This window comes from Zonotrichia leucophrys, chromosome 2 (genome assembly GCF_028769735.1).
Source record: "Zonotrichia leucophrys gambelii isolate GWCS_2022_RI chromosome 2, RI_Zleu_2.0, whole genome shotgun sequence".
Lineage (NCBI taxonomy): Eukaryota > Metazoa > Chordata > Aves > Passeriformes > Passerellidae > Zonotrichia > Zonotrichia leucophrys.
In genome coordinates this window covers 93,211,005-93,226,187 of record NC_088171.1, presented here as the reverse complement: position 1 = coordinate 93,226,187, position 15,183 = coordinate 93,211,005, and the positions used below count along the sequence as shown (strand labels likewise).

At 41.5% G+C, this 15,183-nt stretch overlaps 1 protein-coding gene across 4 annotated transcripts in view; it reads left to right on the top strand.

Moving 5' to 3' along the window:
- Positions 1-15,183, top strand: part of CARMIL1 (capping protein regulator and myosin 1 linker 1) — a 190,616-nt gene that overhangs the window by 167,355 nt on the left and 8,078 nt on the right. For all 4 annotated transcript variants that reach the window (XM_064705708.1, XM_064705711.1, XM_064705709.1 and 1 more), the window contains 4 exons: positions 3,774-3,880; positions 6,022-6,454; positions 11,441-11,519; positions 14,732-14,965. In XM_064705708.1, coding sequence (XP_064561778.1) covers positions 3,774-3,880; positions 6,022-6,454; positions 11,441-11,519; positions 14,732-14,965 — 853 coding nt within the window. The remainder of the gene's footprint in view (positions 1-3,773; positions 3,881-6,021; positions 6,455-11,440; positions 11,520-14,731; positions 14,966-15,183) is intronic.

Here is a 15,183-nt window from a genome sequence, read left to right as displayed (position 1 = left end):
AAATCCAGGGTATGTTTTATCCTTTTTTATTTTGCTTTTGATTTTTTTTCATGGAGGCAGTTTCTGGAGGTGCTTGGAGCTTTCACAGGAAATGCACAAAATATCATGAGACTTCTCAATTATATTGCAAGGGTTTGTTAAGTCTTAATCCTTTTTTCTGCCTGCATTAAGATGTGGTAACTTGGCATGAATTCTTCTTTCTCTCAGCTCTCAGAGGAGCTGCTCTGTGACACCCAGCTTCCCACAGCTCCTAAACTGAAGATGGTGTTTGGGCCAGCAAATCTGCATAGTCACAGATCTGCTTTTCATGCTGGAGCCTGCCTTAGAAAGGCAAAACAGAAGAGAGCACTGTCTGTTCACGAAAGGCATTGGTGTGAACTCAATATACGTGCGTGGAGTTCCCACAGCTCCATTTCCTTGGCACATGGCATCAGTAAAGATTTATTTCTATGATGGTGTGTCCGCAGGGTATGTGAGGACAGATCTGGAGGAGTTACAGAGTTATCTCACAGCAACAGGGCACAGCTGATATGATAAGTAGCCCCATCAAGGGGCAGCCGTTTCCTCTCTGTGTTAGGCTGCCTCACAATAAATGCCTGTGCCCTCTTCTGCTTCCTGAGGATTTCCAATTGGGAGGATCCTTGAAAATTTCCCTAATGCTGGGAAAGATAGTGGAGTGCTTTTTGTACCACTTGGAAAGGGAGAAACATTCAAGCAAAGGGAATATTCAAGCCAAGTTTCCATTCCCTTGTGCTTCGCTGGGAAGGTTAGAGGTAGCAAAAGAATGGATTTGTCTCCATGTAGTGAAAACACATCTGTGTTTACTCTCCCAGTTCCACTGCTGCAGAACACACGTGTTTTCCCAGTGGCTTCCAAGCTCAGTATGTCCTGTGCCATCAGCCCAGGGAGGTGCAAGGAATGGGGACGTGGGAGGGGCAAGTGCTTCACTACCAGGCATGGAACTAGCACATGCAGTGTCTTCTTCAACAGCAGCAAAAAGGTCACTCCTTGTAGACAAGTCTTACTTCCCATGATAGTGCAGCGTTGTGGAACGCTCATCCACATTGAATTAATTAGGAAATTGGGAGTTTATTTAGTGGCAGAAATTGAAAGGAGATTTTTTTAGTTAAACTCATATGTCCCTGTCTTGTTTTTATGTACCACTTAGTGCCTTACTAGTTCTCAAAATGAGTCCAAACAAATTTTTGAAAGACTTAAGATGTTTGTTTTGATGCTTCTGAAAATGAAACAGCCAGATTTTGGAGGTCAGAGTCATGAGTGGACTGTGACATTGCTTGCAGGGTTGATTTGCTGCTGATTTTGCCACTTCAAGAATACAGAAAGCAGTGCTTAGGGAAAGCACTTGAAATGTGAGAGGCAAAATCTTGACCTTTCCTGCCACTTAAAGCAGCTCTGTTGGGTTGTTTGCTGTTCCCATTATTTGTATTTAGTAATTCCAGGGGTCTCAGATGATCATAGCTGTACTTCTCTGGTTTTGCTGCAAAACAGATTTGTTATTTGGAAGCTGAAAAATGTAAGAAAAGAAAGGAGAAAATGGAGAAAAAAGAGAAACAAACTTTTAACTTGAGTTGAGTGGGTGGGCAGAAGAAAGATTTATAGTTTTGTCAGAGTTTCTACTGGAATGAATGTTTAGAGAGGGGGAAAAAAGGAAAAACTCAAAGCCATCCAGTCTCAAGTAGCTTTAACTTTGAAGCAAAATGATAAAACAGTTGTTTATAATTTAGATTTTTGTGAGATCTTAACCTCATGAGTTCTTCCTTCATGTGTGAAGATTTAGTACAGCAAAGGAGGTGAATCTCTAATGTATGAAAGCGATTGTGATTCATCTTACTTATTTCTGCTTCAAAGCCATTTTTTTCCTTAACAAAGAAACACGCTTGCTTTTAAACTTAAGCTTAGAAAAGAGATAAAAAAGGACAAATGAAGACTTAACACTTTTTTTTTTTTAAGAGTTAGGAGGGTAAAACACAAAATAAACCAGAGCTCAGTCTTACAGTTAATGCTGGTACCAGAAGGTGTTACAATAACAGCTATAAGAATATCCTGTGCCTTGAGGACCTTATTACACCCTCAACACTTCTGTACATATTTCGTTAATTTTTAGGAACTTGCCGCTGTTTCAGATGCAAATTATTTTCTCTTCATGAGGTAGATCTTCTCATTTGCTGTAGATCAGGGGAGCTGGAATTAGCTCCCCTTCAGGAGATCCTCTTGCTTTTGATACTTTCATGTTTATCCCTACTACCTGGAGGACTACAGTATCAATGTACAGTGGTTTCTCTTTTCTGCTAAAATGCATCATTCACTTTTATTTTGTGTTTCGGTTGAGACGCTGGTGATAAGGGGTTTGTGATAAGCGGTTTGTCACAAAGACCAACCCAGATGAAGGCGTGTGCTCCCCTGCCTACCCCTGTGAGATGTTCCAGCTAAGCAAGCTCACTACAGAACATACCAAAGTTGGAAATCTGATAAATCATTTTACTAATTTAGTCTAGAGCTGTTCTTCATAGAAAATCTGTTGCAAATTTGACTGGCAACAAAGCAGTCATTACCAGGTGGGCTCCTTTGACATCACTATTAGATTGCTACAGCAGGTATCAATAAAATATTAACTGTTCTCTTTGATAACAAAAATAACAGGATTTAGGAATGGAAAGTTAAAAGTTTCATGGCTCTGTCAAAGCATGGTTTATATGAGGCCCACTTTCCTGACTTAATGAGACTGGGTTTGATATTAATAGCAGCTTGTAAGAGCATTGAAGCATAGAAAGTTTGTATTCCACAGCAGAAGAGAAGCTGGGTTTACTCTTGAGTTTTAGTGGCAACTAGGAGATTCCTTGATTTGCATTGTTTCAAATTACAAACCCTGTTATTTTGTGTCCTGATCCTTAGCACTACCAAGAATACAAATGGGTTGGGTCCTGGGGAGTCCTCTGTAGTCATCTAAAAGGTTTCCATGTGGCATTTGAATTAAAGGAAGTCTCTTTACTGGTAATAGACCTTTTCCACATCAAAGTCAGGTACAGGAGCTGGACCACATGAGAAATCCTCCCAGGAGACTGCTTGTTTCATCTTCAGGAGGCTGCAGAGTCACCAGCTCATCTTCACAGGGCCTTTGTGGTTGGGAGCTATTTCAAAGCCAGCCTGGTTTATATGCCTGAGGTCACCCATATTCAAAATGTGGGCACTGAAATCAAAGATGGGGAGCAAGTTTGTTGTTTTCAGACATTGAGCAAAAGTCTGCGTTTGGTTCCTAAAATGGAACACCTGATTCTGTATTTACAGTCTCTGCTTTTAGAAGTGCTAGACTGAATGAATTATAAAAGGCTCTGTTAGCCTGTTGGAGCTCTATTTCTAAATCTCTAAGTCCAAAATCCAGGTTTCTCTCCAAATAGGGAAACAACTGTCTGTTGAAAATACTTTCCCTTCAGGTCACCGCCTGATCAGGATTTATTTTTTATGTGTTTTGTTGCTTGTCTGACTGACCTCTGTTCTCTCAAGCCCGAGGCGTTTGATTCCTGGCCTCATGCATTGCAGCATCCAGTTTGTCACTGGTGTTTTGGGTTATTTTGCATTTGATGTAATGCATCAGCTGGCCTGACTACTAGAGGGGGAATTCCAGTGGTGATTCTGTCGTCTGCACTGAGTTCTGGTTGGCACATATAATTTTTATGTCTTAATTCTTAATTATCATCTCTGGAGCAAACATGCTTAGATTATTATATAACAGAGAGAGTTTTTTCTTCTGTCAGGTGTCTGCTGGAGTACCGCCAGAAGGGGATCAGAATGGCCTCATGGGGAGAGTGGATGAAGGTGTGGATGAATTTTTCACTAAGAAAGTGACAAAAATGGATTCAAAGTAAGTTTAAAAAAATTTTTAGAAGTTATTTTTTAAAAAAGTCCATCTTGATAACTGAGCAAGCAGCACTTTCAAGCTGTATTTGACTCCTGTTCCCAATATCCAGGGTTGCTGTTGTCAAAGTCAGAAAATACCTTAGTAGTCAAGACATTGTAAATTCAATTACCTGCCCTTAAAAGTGGCTACTTTGAAATTAATTGCTTTACTATACCATGTTGAGGGGATTAATGACTAGTGTATATTTTTATATTTCAGTTGACTTCATTTTACCCTTCAGTGAAGCTCATTAGAGCTGAAGGGGAGCTTTGTATTGGTTGAGAGTCTCCCCAGTGCTCATTGTACTCTTGCTGTTTCTCTCTAGTGAGGAGTGCTGTTGGGTACAGCATTTTCATAGATGACAGTAGATTTATGCTGGTTTTGAAATATGTTAAAGATGTGTTTCACCAATTTGTAGTATTCCAGGTTTAAGCAGAACATTAATCTGAAAGATGTCTCCTTCTTTATATGAGGGTTTTATATATATATATATATAAGAGCTTATGCAGTTGCTTTGGAGCTGGGTGTATTTTTACAGAACCATGCATGTAGAGGTTCTTCAATTCATGCATGTTTGTGCACATGCACACACAGAGTATTTCCATAACTAAATGAGAAAGCAGGGGTGATTTCCAGGCTACTTGGAATGACCTTTTCTGTGTTTTCCATTAAGGAAAAGAGTGTGACTGGTTGATACCTGTGCTGGGAAAAGCAAATGTTCTAAAGTTGCTATGAGTTATAGATATCTATAGTGAAGTGTGAAGCCATGTGTGATATACTATGTGGAGGCATGAAATTATGGTAGCTTTGAAAAATGTCCTAAGCAGGTCAAGACCAGGGTGCTCACAGGCTTCATTCTCCTGTGCTTTCTTTGGGTGCCTGCCTGCTGCTCATTTCAAATCTCCCTTTGAACTTGCACATCCCTGTTTGCCCATCCATAGCCATGCTCTTTGCTGAGGATCTTTATTTGGGACACCAGTGGCTCTCTTTCCAGTTTGGATGCTTTTATGTGAATGTGTATGTGCTCAGCTTTGCCCTTAAGTGTGAATACTCTGCTCAGAAGATGCCTCTAGAAAACCTTAGTGGCAGGTGGGCTCTTTAGGGATTGGTTTTGGTTTTTTGTTCTTTTGGGTTTTGAAGCTTCCTTTTTTTTTTTTTTAAGATGAGCATCTGCACTGTAAAAGTGACCTCTGTACTCCTTACTGAGAGAAAGTAGCTGTGCCAGCTAGTTCCTGTTTCAAGGAGGGCCCTTAGGAACAAGATCTCCCAAAAGCTGTGTTAAACATGAGAAAGCAAGGGTGTGCCTAGATCAGTTCTTCTCCTTTTACTAATAGGCAGGTGCAAGCCACAGGCAGTGCATTCTGGAAACAGAGCAGAGTGAAATTGTATGTTGTGGTGGGTTGACCGGTGCCCATCATCACTGCTCTATCACTCCCCTCCTGCTGGACAGAGGAGAGAAAATATATTTTTAGTTGAGATGAGGGCAGGGAGAGATGTCTTGCCAGTTACTGTCTTGGGCAAAACAGACTTGACTTGGAGGAAAATAAATTCAATATATTACCAATCAAATCAGACTATGTTAATGAGAAATAAACCAAATCTTAAAAATACCTGTCCCCACCACTCCCTCTTTCCAGGGCTCCACTTCACTCCTGATTTTCTCTACCCTCTCCTCCCCAGTGGCACAGGGGACAGGGAATGGTAGCTGAAATCAGTTCATCACATATTCTCTGCTGCTCCTTCCTCTTCAGCAGGAGGACTCCTTACACAGAAGCCACTCCTGTGCACGCCCTGCTACCAAAACCTGGCAATGCAAACCCAGTATCTATGTGTGTAGACAGCTTGGTTAGAGCTGGCTGGTGTTAGAAACAGCTGGATGCCCAGTGCAGATGAAACAACTACACAAAGCAGCACAAGAATCCTGAAGGATATGATCAATGCTAGTTGTCCTGTTTTTAATATAGATTCACCAGGTAATTATTGGGCCTAGGGCAACATATGGATCATATGAAAGATAAGCTTTGCCTGGAAGAAGTAATTTGATACTATTTTAAGAAGGGAGAAGGGGAGTGGAGAAAAGTTTGAAATGTCTGTGTCTTTTTTAGGAGACCATCAACTAAAAGTTCAGACAGCAGCGAGCACAGTGAAGCAGGTGATGAGAAGAAGAAAAGAGACTCGAGGAAGAGTGGTTTCCTTAACTTAATCAAATCAAGAGGCTCCAAATCCGAACGCCCCCAGACTGTGTCGGTGGCTGAGGAGCCCTCCTCACCCAAGGTTGCTGCAAAAAGCCCAGCTTTAGACACAAGCAAGAAGGAGGCAAAGCCTGCGGAGCAGAACGGTGGCGCAGAGCGATCCGAGGAATTAAAGACTCCAGACTCCCTGGAGGAGGTGCAGACAGATGATGTGGCAAAAGCTGAGAGGGGTGACAGCAAGGGAAGCCCCCAGGGAGGCCGGAGGTACGGTGTGCAAGTGATGGGCAGTGGACTGCTCGCAGAAATGAAAGCCAAGCAGGAGAAGAGAGCTGCCTCTGCTCAAAAGGTGAAGGCAATTTGATTTCTTTTGAGTTGCTAAAAAGAGAGCCAAACTGTGTGTCTTCAGGAGAGGTGGTTTGAGGCTGCAAGGGTTGGTGGCTGGGGCTTGACACATCAGTCCTACTTTCCAGCAGGGATTGTGGTGTTCCTGCAAGAGGACTGCTCTCTGCTGTGGTGGTTGAACACAAACAGCCTGGCCAAGGCACAGGCTGCGCATGTGGTGCAGGAGTTGCACCCTTAATCCTGCACTTTTGCCCTCCTTGGGGAGGGGGTGACACCTGCCCTTGCACTTGGTGTCAGACCATCACAAACACAGAAGAGGACATGTAATTGTTTGCACATAATCACAGAATAACTTGGTACCAACTGGTAAGCCCAACTCAGTATCTCCATCCACTCTGTATGATGTGTGGCTTGTTCACAGTGCATACTGGAATTGCTTCAGAAAAGGTAAAACTAGGACAGGCTTCCTACTGTGTGCCCCTTGCACACAAATACCTCAGGTATGTGGCAAACTACAGTGGTGACTGGCTGTACTCTTCTCTTTCAGAAAATGATGTAGACAGATGGAGAGGTCTTAAATTATATATTCCATGCAGAGAAGTAAATCTGGCTACCAGTCACTATTTACAATATTTGGCATATACTTTTCTTGTTGCACTTTTTGATTTTTATGTCCTTTTGTACCACACCTAATTATTTTTATGCCTTTGATTTATGTATTTCAAATACTAACAATGAAAGAAAATCACCTGTTAAAAAATTATTTCCAGTTGTCTGTCCAGATTCTCTTTGCTCTCTGTAATTTTCTTTTCTGTGAAGTGCTGATCCTGGGCAGGAACTCAGCTTCATTCTGCAAATGTAGAGAGTGGAAAATCCTTGTGTTCCTCCAAAGTATTCTGTGCTGGCCTATTTTGCCTGATGTCCATTTGCCATTGGTCTTCCCCATTATTACCCTCTGCTTCCTGCCAGCTGCCATTGGCATATTTCACAAGTACCAAAGAATCAGCCTTTTTGCACTTCTCTCCTCCTCTTCCATGTGCAGGGCACTCAGATGTTCTCCATTTGCCATCACTGTCCCCTGTCATTTAAAAGGTGTTGTCTTACAACAGAGCTCATCTCATGCTTTGTTGTGTTTTCCTTCCTTTGACACGAACAGAGTTGTCTTGCTGTGGCCAAGCAAGGCACCGAAAGTCCATTTCTACCTTTTTTTCATAGCCTTACAGTGCTTGAGTCTTGTCACAAGCAGATTCAAATTAATGAAGTTGTGTATGGATCATTAAAGGGATCCTCAGTGCAGAAATGATTTTTCTAAAGAATGACCAATTCCTTTCTTTCTCCTTGGTATTAAGTAATGCCCATGAATGGTCTCATTGACTTCTAAAGCACCAAGTTTTCAAATAAAATGCCATATGATTTTAAATTACAGTAGTATGCCCTGCCTGTAATTTATAAAATGCCAAGCTGTTCCAGATTATATGAATTTTTACAAGTGCATAATTGTGTATGCTTTGTGGTCTTTGGGTTCTTAACATTTGTTATGTATAAGTCAAATCTGAGTCAAGTGAGTCAAATCTGGAAGGACATGACTGAGGTAGAATATTAGCATGTGTAATTTTTTCATAAGTGGTGAAAGTAAAAGTCCTCTTCAATTGGTGAGCTTTCATAACATTAATTGGAAACTTTATATTCATTCTTCAGAAGTAAAAGTTGTTGATGCCTATTCCAAGGTTTTGGGGTGGTGTTTTTACCACACTTAACCTATTTACTGGCTGGAAAGGTTAGTCCTCTTATTTCAGGTTTAAATGACAAGAAAATAATGTTATCTATCTTATTTTTTGTACAGTTTTATATTTATGGAATGCAAAACCACATACAGATACAGATACATGAGTGACAATAAAACTGGACTGAAATAGGAATCTGTACACAGCAGAGTATTGAGTTATCTATACTTAATGTTTCTCAGAGGACACAAACTTGAACTGCTGTTCAAAAGCGTTTTTCATACACTTCATCCATCACAATATCAAATAATTTAGGTTTGCACTTTTATTCATGATACTCATGAAGGTGGGAATCATACAGTATCCTGACACCTGAGCTGCAGAAGACAGCATCCCACTGCTACATTGTTTAGGGTGGTTATCATATCAAGTTCTGTAACGTCTTCAAATTTATCAGAATTTCAGTATGATAGAAAATTGTGTTTTCCTGTACGGTACAGATGGCTGCTTATAATCTAAGCTATTTTACATGAAAACAAAGCCAGAAGGAATTTACTATTTCATTCAAACCCTACCACAGTCTTGTTACAGATAAAAGTGATGAGCAGGTGCAGAGTAGATGGAAAGATGGTAAATGCATTTTTGTTTTCTTGTGCTTAGAATACAACGAGGGAATTGGCACTAATGGTAGAGTCAAGTATTTGGAGATCAGTGTTGCCTCAGGGCACACATAAATAGATCTTTTAGCTCCATCTAGTGTTACACACTGGATTTTTAAATACCTGAGCAAGGCCCATGAGGAAACCATCACTCATAGCCTGTTTATTCCCTCTCAGTGTCACCCAGCTCTGGAGTGTTTCCCAGCCTTGCACAAATTCCTGTTAAAAATACAGCCTGGGCATTATTTATCTACATGATAAATTCACCTGCATTGGTCTGACTTCTCAGGGTAAATTTTTGCTGCCAGTGTTTAGTGTTGTTTGGGGACCATAAGCTGTTTGTAATGTGTGTACAGTAGGTAGCCAAACATGCTCACATCCTAATTGCATATTTAAGTACTACACTAATATGTGCCAGCAGTGGCTTTTCTGCTTGTCGTGGTACATGGTCATGTTTCCCCAGCTGTCCCATAACTAGAGAGGGAGGAAGGAACTACAGTGAAATTACTTTCATGCAGTCATGCTGCTCTCCTAAGTCATTTACTGTACTTAAGTGTTACGCATTCTTTCTTCAGTATTTGCATTAGAAAATTAGTTTCTCAGTGAAAGTGAGAATTCAAGAGAATTTACATTCCATGAAAAGATTGTTGCAAAAAAAGGTAGTTTTTCCCAGGTACAGAAGAAAAATCCAGCAGAAGGAGAGTGGTATTCCCTTAAAAAATATATATAGCCAAGACACTCCTATAGAAAAACGTGTAGCCGTAGGAGGTGAACAGGTGAGAATTTAGCCAAAATATCAGTGTCAGTCAAGAAATGGGAACAAAAACTGAGTTTCTGCCCAGTGGCACAAAGCCCTAATGTTTCTATCTTTGGAAGTGACTTTATTTTATCCATATGGACACCGTAGCTAAATAATCTCGCCCTACAAGTCACAGCATTTCTAGAGTTCATCTGTCCAGAAGACTTCATTGTATCAGGATAATTTTACAGCACAGGAAGCTTAATGGTTATTTCAATAGCACCCTCCTTAATGCAGTGTGCCATTCTAAGTGTTTACCTGTTCTTAAGAGGAGATGCTGGGAGATAGCATCACCCTGCCAGGTCTTACACAGGTATAGCAAACACTCAGCATCTCAATTCTCTTTCTTGTATTGAAGAGAGGCTTTGTTTTAGGAGCTGTGAAATTATATGAGCAAAGTGGAGGTATCAGTAAATCTGTAAGGCCAGCTACACTGTTCTGTGCATCACTCCCCAAAATCATCTTCTCTTGAAATGCATGGGAAAGGCACACAGCCAGCACGGATATTTAGAGATCGTTTCTTGATGCTTGTATTTGAATACTGATTCCACTCTAAACACATCAGTTTTTCTGTAGTAGGCATGTACTTCTGCTACTTGTAGCCATTTTCTTCCTGTGTTTCCTGTTGTCCCATTTTAAACTATATGCTATACGTAGCGGTCTTCCAGGTCATAACCCCAAAAGGCAGTGATCATGTTTGTACAGTGTGGCACATGTTTGAGATTTCTAAATGCGATGAGAGGGACAGTCAGAGTTGGTGTTGGAGCAGTAGCAGTGACCTGAACACATCAGTGTTACTTATGCATGGGTGTATAATCAAATGCAAAGCTCACCAGAACAAATCATTTGCTTTAAGCCATTTGCCACACTGACTGTCTTGAAATAGCAAATAAAGATCAAGATTGAAGCTGCCTGGCTGCAGAAGTCTATCCCTACTTTTACAGTTAAAAATAAAAACAAACTCTCACTACTGTCCCTAGTCTTATCTTTCTAAGGCTTTCTCTCTTAGTATATCCTGCACCTACTTCTCTGTGCTTTTTTTGAATCCTCTCATTTGTCCTTCTCACTAAGCTTTGGTAGCAGGTAAGGCAGTAAAAGGAGGCTGGTTCTCTTACAAGTGCTGCATATCTAAACTTCTCCTGATGAATCCATGGGTTTCAACCTCACTTAGCTATAACATGACAAAAGCCTCTAGAGTTTGGGGGTTTTTTTGAGATCAAGATGTTAGGAAACCTATTATTTACAATAAAAGAGAGGCAAAATATCAGCACATAAACCAGAAGTCCCTTTTCTTTTGATGTGCTGAGCACCCAGCAGTGCTGGTGAAAAGTAGCTTTAAAAACTTCTCAGTAAATAAGGTCTGTAGGTTTTTAGGGAATCCTGTAAATATGTGGGCACTGCTACTTCTATAGTTACAGTTTTATCTAAAATAAGAAGTTATCCTTCTGTGTAGAAGAGCATAAGATCAATTCAGCAGTCATATTCAAAATCTAGATCTTCAGAAAAAGGTTTTCATTTCAAACAAGAAGTTTTTAGATGCAGAGCTATGCTAGGAGACCTGTTACATAGGAGGCAGTGTGTCATTGCAGCTCTGATAGGCATGTGGCAGTGTTAGGTGCAAATCAAGGTGGTTTCCTTCCCACTTAGATCTCCAAAATCTGAAACAAAGAGAGAGAGTGCACCATTTCTTGTTGCCACTGATTTCTCTGCCTCGTGGCTTCCAAATTAGAGGGTTTTTCTTAACAGGATCACTGAGTCACATAATTGCAAATATGTTACTAATCTGAGAGCTTTTCTCACTCTTTCAGAAACTTGGGAATGACACAATTCCCAGAGAGTCTTTTGACACTACAACAAGTTCAGAACGACTGGATGGAAGTGGTACAGGTACAGTATAAGTTTCCTGGTATAAACTTCCTAGAAAACACAACATGCCTGATGTCCAAAATCTCACTTCCCTCTTCAGATTGAATGTCTGCAATTGGTTAAGCAAAGTAGGAGTTTACACTATGTGAATAGTATTGAAGTGAAGGGAGACGACCCATCTTAATTGAGCAGCATCGAACTCCAATTTATTGATTCAATCAGTCCCTTTTTATAACAGCGTTAATCAAGCTCATACATATTGCAAAATCCAAGCTCATCATAGGTCACAGATTTAAACACTAACCCCTCCTTTTGTTTTCAATACCTGTGGTTTGTTTATTGAAAGCAAGATTTGTGTTCTCACCCTGATATGAGTGGTTCTCAAAACTTACTTTTACTTTCCCAAAACAGACAAAGATAGAATGTTCACCTGTTATGAGAAAACTGCCTGAGAACTCTGCTGTTTACAGAAACGTGCCTGGGAAACAGGCTTTGAGAATTTGCTCTTCACAGCTGCCTTTTACTTTTCCATCAGCTGTATATTTTCATGGCCTTTTTTCCTTCAAGCCATGTCTGAGCAAAATTCTCCAACAGAAGAGCATTAGAAACAAGCTCACTTTTTGTGCTATGGATGGCACTTCTCATGAAGTCAGCTCTGGGGCTGAGTTTGTGGCTCACATTTTCACTCTTGTTGCACAGGAGGGGAAAGTACTTGGTGCAGGTGGCTGGGGCACCTTTGGAAGGAGGCTGGCTTTTAATGGGATCAGCAAAGCTGAAGCTCAACCCAAGAGCCAGCAGAAATGCCTATGCACAAAGAAGTGGAAGTGCTCAATATATCTGAGGATGGAATATGACCAGTTTTCAAGCTTTAGATCTGCTCATACTAACTTGAGTGGTGCTGACTTTCAGCTGGCTGCAGTGCTGTCGGTGTGTCAGCAGTCCTCACTCATAGTCAATGGCAGCTGGCTCTTCCCAGGATTTAACCAGTCTGATTGAAGTCAGGGCTGTCTGCAAAGCTGTGGAGGCCCCTGGACACTGCTCATGTGCACAAAGCAGCTCTCCATTGTGTACAAAATGGTGTTCAGCCTTGCAGTGCTTACAGCACCAATTCCCTCTGCACCTCATCTTTCCATGCCCTTGTCAGGCCACAGTCCTGGGGCCTGACATGGCACACTGCAGCCAGCCAAGGACAAGGCTGACAGACTGGTTTGCATGTATACTTTAGGGACTGGCCAGTGAAGGTTTCAAAAGTGATTCAGCTCTGGTGGTTTGTGTTTACTACATGAAAGGAGTGGTCTGAACTAGGAAATCCAGGTCTGACTTCTCAGCAGCGGTGGTATCCTGCAGGCCTGGCAGACAAGATTGCAAAAACATACAGAAAAAAGGCTGGAAAAACAGGCTGAAATCAAAATCCAAATGTGGCCATCTTGATTGAGCACTTCAAATACCAATTTTGAAGTTTTATGTTTTTCTAAAGCTTTTTTAAAAAGAGCATTCAAAGCATGCCATAATCTATAAATCAGTGCTTTTAATGCCTGCTTGTCTTTTGAGAAGTACCTTGTGTGTCCCCTGAAGACAGCGTACTGAAGTCAGAGGAGCAAGGATAGTCTGTACTTTGGGCATTGGAGTAGCTGGGGGTGTGTGACCTCAACTTGTCTCTGGTCGTCTTTTCTGTATAGGACACATTTCACCCCCACCACACTGCACTGTGCTTGCCGCTTCCTTTTGGCCTCCAGCTGTCAATTGTTTCCTTACCAGTCTTGCTTGAGAGCTCCCCAAGGCTCCTTTTCATTGTTGTAGCTACAGTTAGTCTTTGGCTTGGGCTAATTTATTTTAAATTACTGTGCTCTAATAATGTTAGAAGGCCTGAGGTCAGGAAGAAAAGAAAGCAAGTTAATGGAAAATTGCTGAATATTGTTACAGGAGAACTAAACTAGTGGTTTTGAAGGAGAATAAGTTTTGGGGGTTTTATTCCTTGCTTTGTGTGTGGATGTTGCCTGCTTCTTTTGTATGCACACACACACAGGTGCAGGTGGTTTCCCGCTTTTTCACTTGCTGCAAGGAGGTATTTCACATGTGCAGACACAAACTCTCCCTGTCACACACTCACACTCATCTCTATGCACCATACAGCTGCCTGCTCTGCCAGAGTTTAACTCCAGCTGGGCTGGAAAACAGCTACACAGGCTGGAAAAACATACTGGAGATTGGCTTGCAACAAACTGTGTAAACACTCTCCCTCCCTTCCTCCCACTGCCATTAAAATGTCTGTGCTCAGCACTTCCATGTTCTGAGGCTTTCTGAATGGGAGTAGCAGGTAGGTAGGTCAAGTCAGCATCTGTGAGCACACACTTGGTTTTGCCAAGTACCAAGGCTACCTGTCTGCATTTCAGTTAGTCTGAAATTCTCTTCTGAGATTCAAGATGTGTAAACTGTTGAAAGTCCAGGCTAAGAAACAAGTTCCAAGATTATAATTGAAACTGCTAGATATAAGCTTTCTACCTCCTGAAGGCTGCAGAGTAGGAAAGTAGAGCAGCCTTTTTGCTTGTTAGCAACCTGGAGTCCAGCAGGCTTTCTACCAGCTTGCACAGCTAGATGGGAATGACTTACTGCTTGCAAGTCACTGTAAATTGATCTCTAAATACTGTGGTCTTTGTTTGGGATAAACATCATGTTGGTAAACTTACTAATGTGTGGAAACTGTAAGCCGTGTACAGTGTTATTAGACAAATCAAAATACTGTATAAAGAATACTTTGATCTGGGCTGAATTTCAAAATCTCTTCTAGAGCTCGCTAAAAGCAACAAATAAAAAGATGTAGCCTGCTGGTCACACACTTGGGATTTATTTTCTGGGCTAGGATTTCTCTGTTGATCTTGGAAACCCAACCTTTTGTCTGTAGAGACACAAAACAGTCAGGAGCGGCTTTTTCCACTGATCCATCATTGTTTTCTCAGCAGGTAGGCTGTGCCATCTGCTCCTAGAAATAGGAAGGAGGAATAAGGTCCAGCTACCCATCATCTCAAATATATTAAAAAGAGGGGCATACAATTTCTGTCTTGGGCAATTGAATCACAAATCTTAGCACATGTCAAAATTAGCAGGCTTAGAGGCTTTGCTTGCAGTAATTAGTGCATGTGTTAGCTTGTGGTGGTGTTTTCCACACCACCATAGCTGTGCATGGACCCTTCCGTGCTGCAGCAGACTTTATTGTATCTGTCTGTTTATTTCAGCACCTAAACAACAGCAGACCCTTCCAGAGAGTCGGTTTGCATCGAATAAAGGCGACTCCATCTCGGCGTCATCAGAGAAAAATTCAAAAGCTGAACCAAAGGCAGATGCTGGTGCAAAGGCAAGAAGTTCTTCCAATACACCAACCAGTCCGAAGCCCCCACTGCAGTCAACAAAGCCCAGCCTGGCAGGACGACCCACAGTGCCACAGAAACCACGCTCTGCCTCTCGTACTGGTGAGAAACTCTTCTGGGCAGTTGTCATCCCCAGCTGTGGGTGCTGTTCGTGTGGGCTGTGGTGGAGACAGCCATTGCCACATCTGGAACAGATGTTAAAAGGAGAGGGACAGGTTCTTCATTGCCTGCTCTTGACTCACATCCTTCTTTTCCACCTCCTTTTGCCCTAATTCAAATAAACTTTTTTAAATGGTTTAATCTGTTATCCTCAAGAGTAA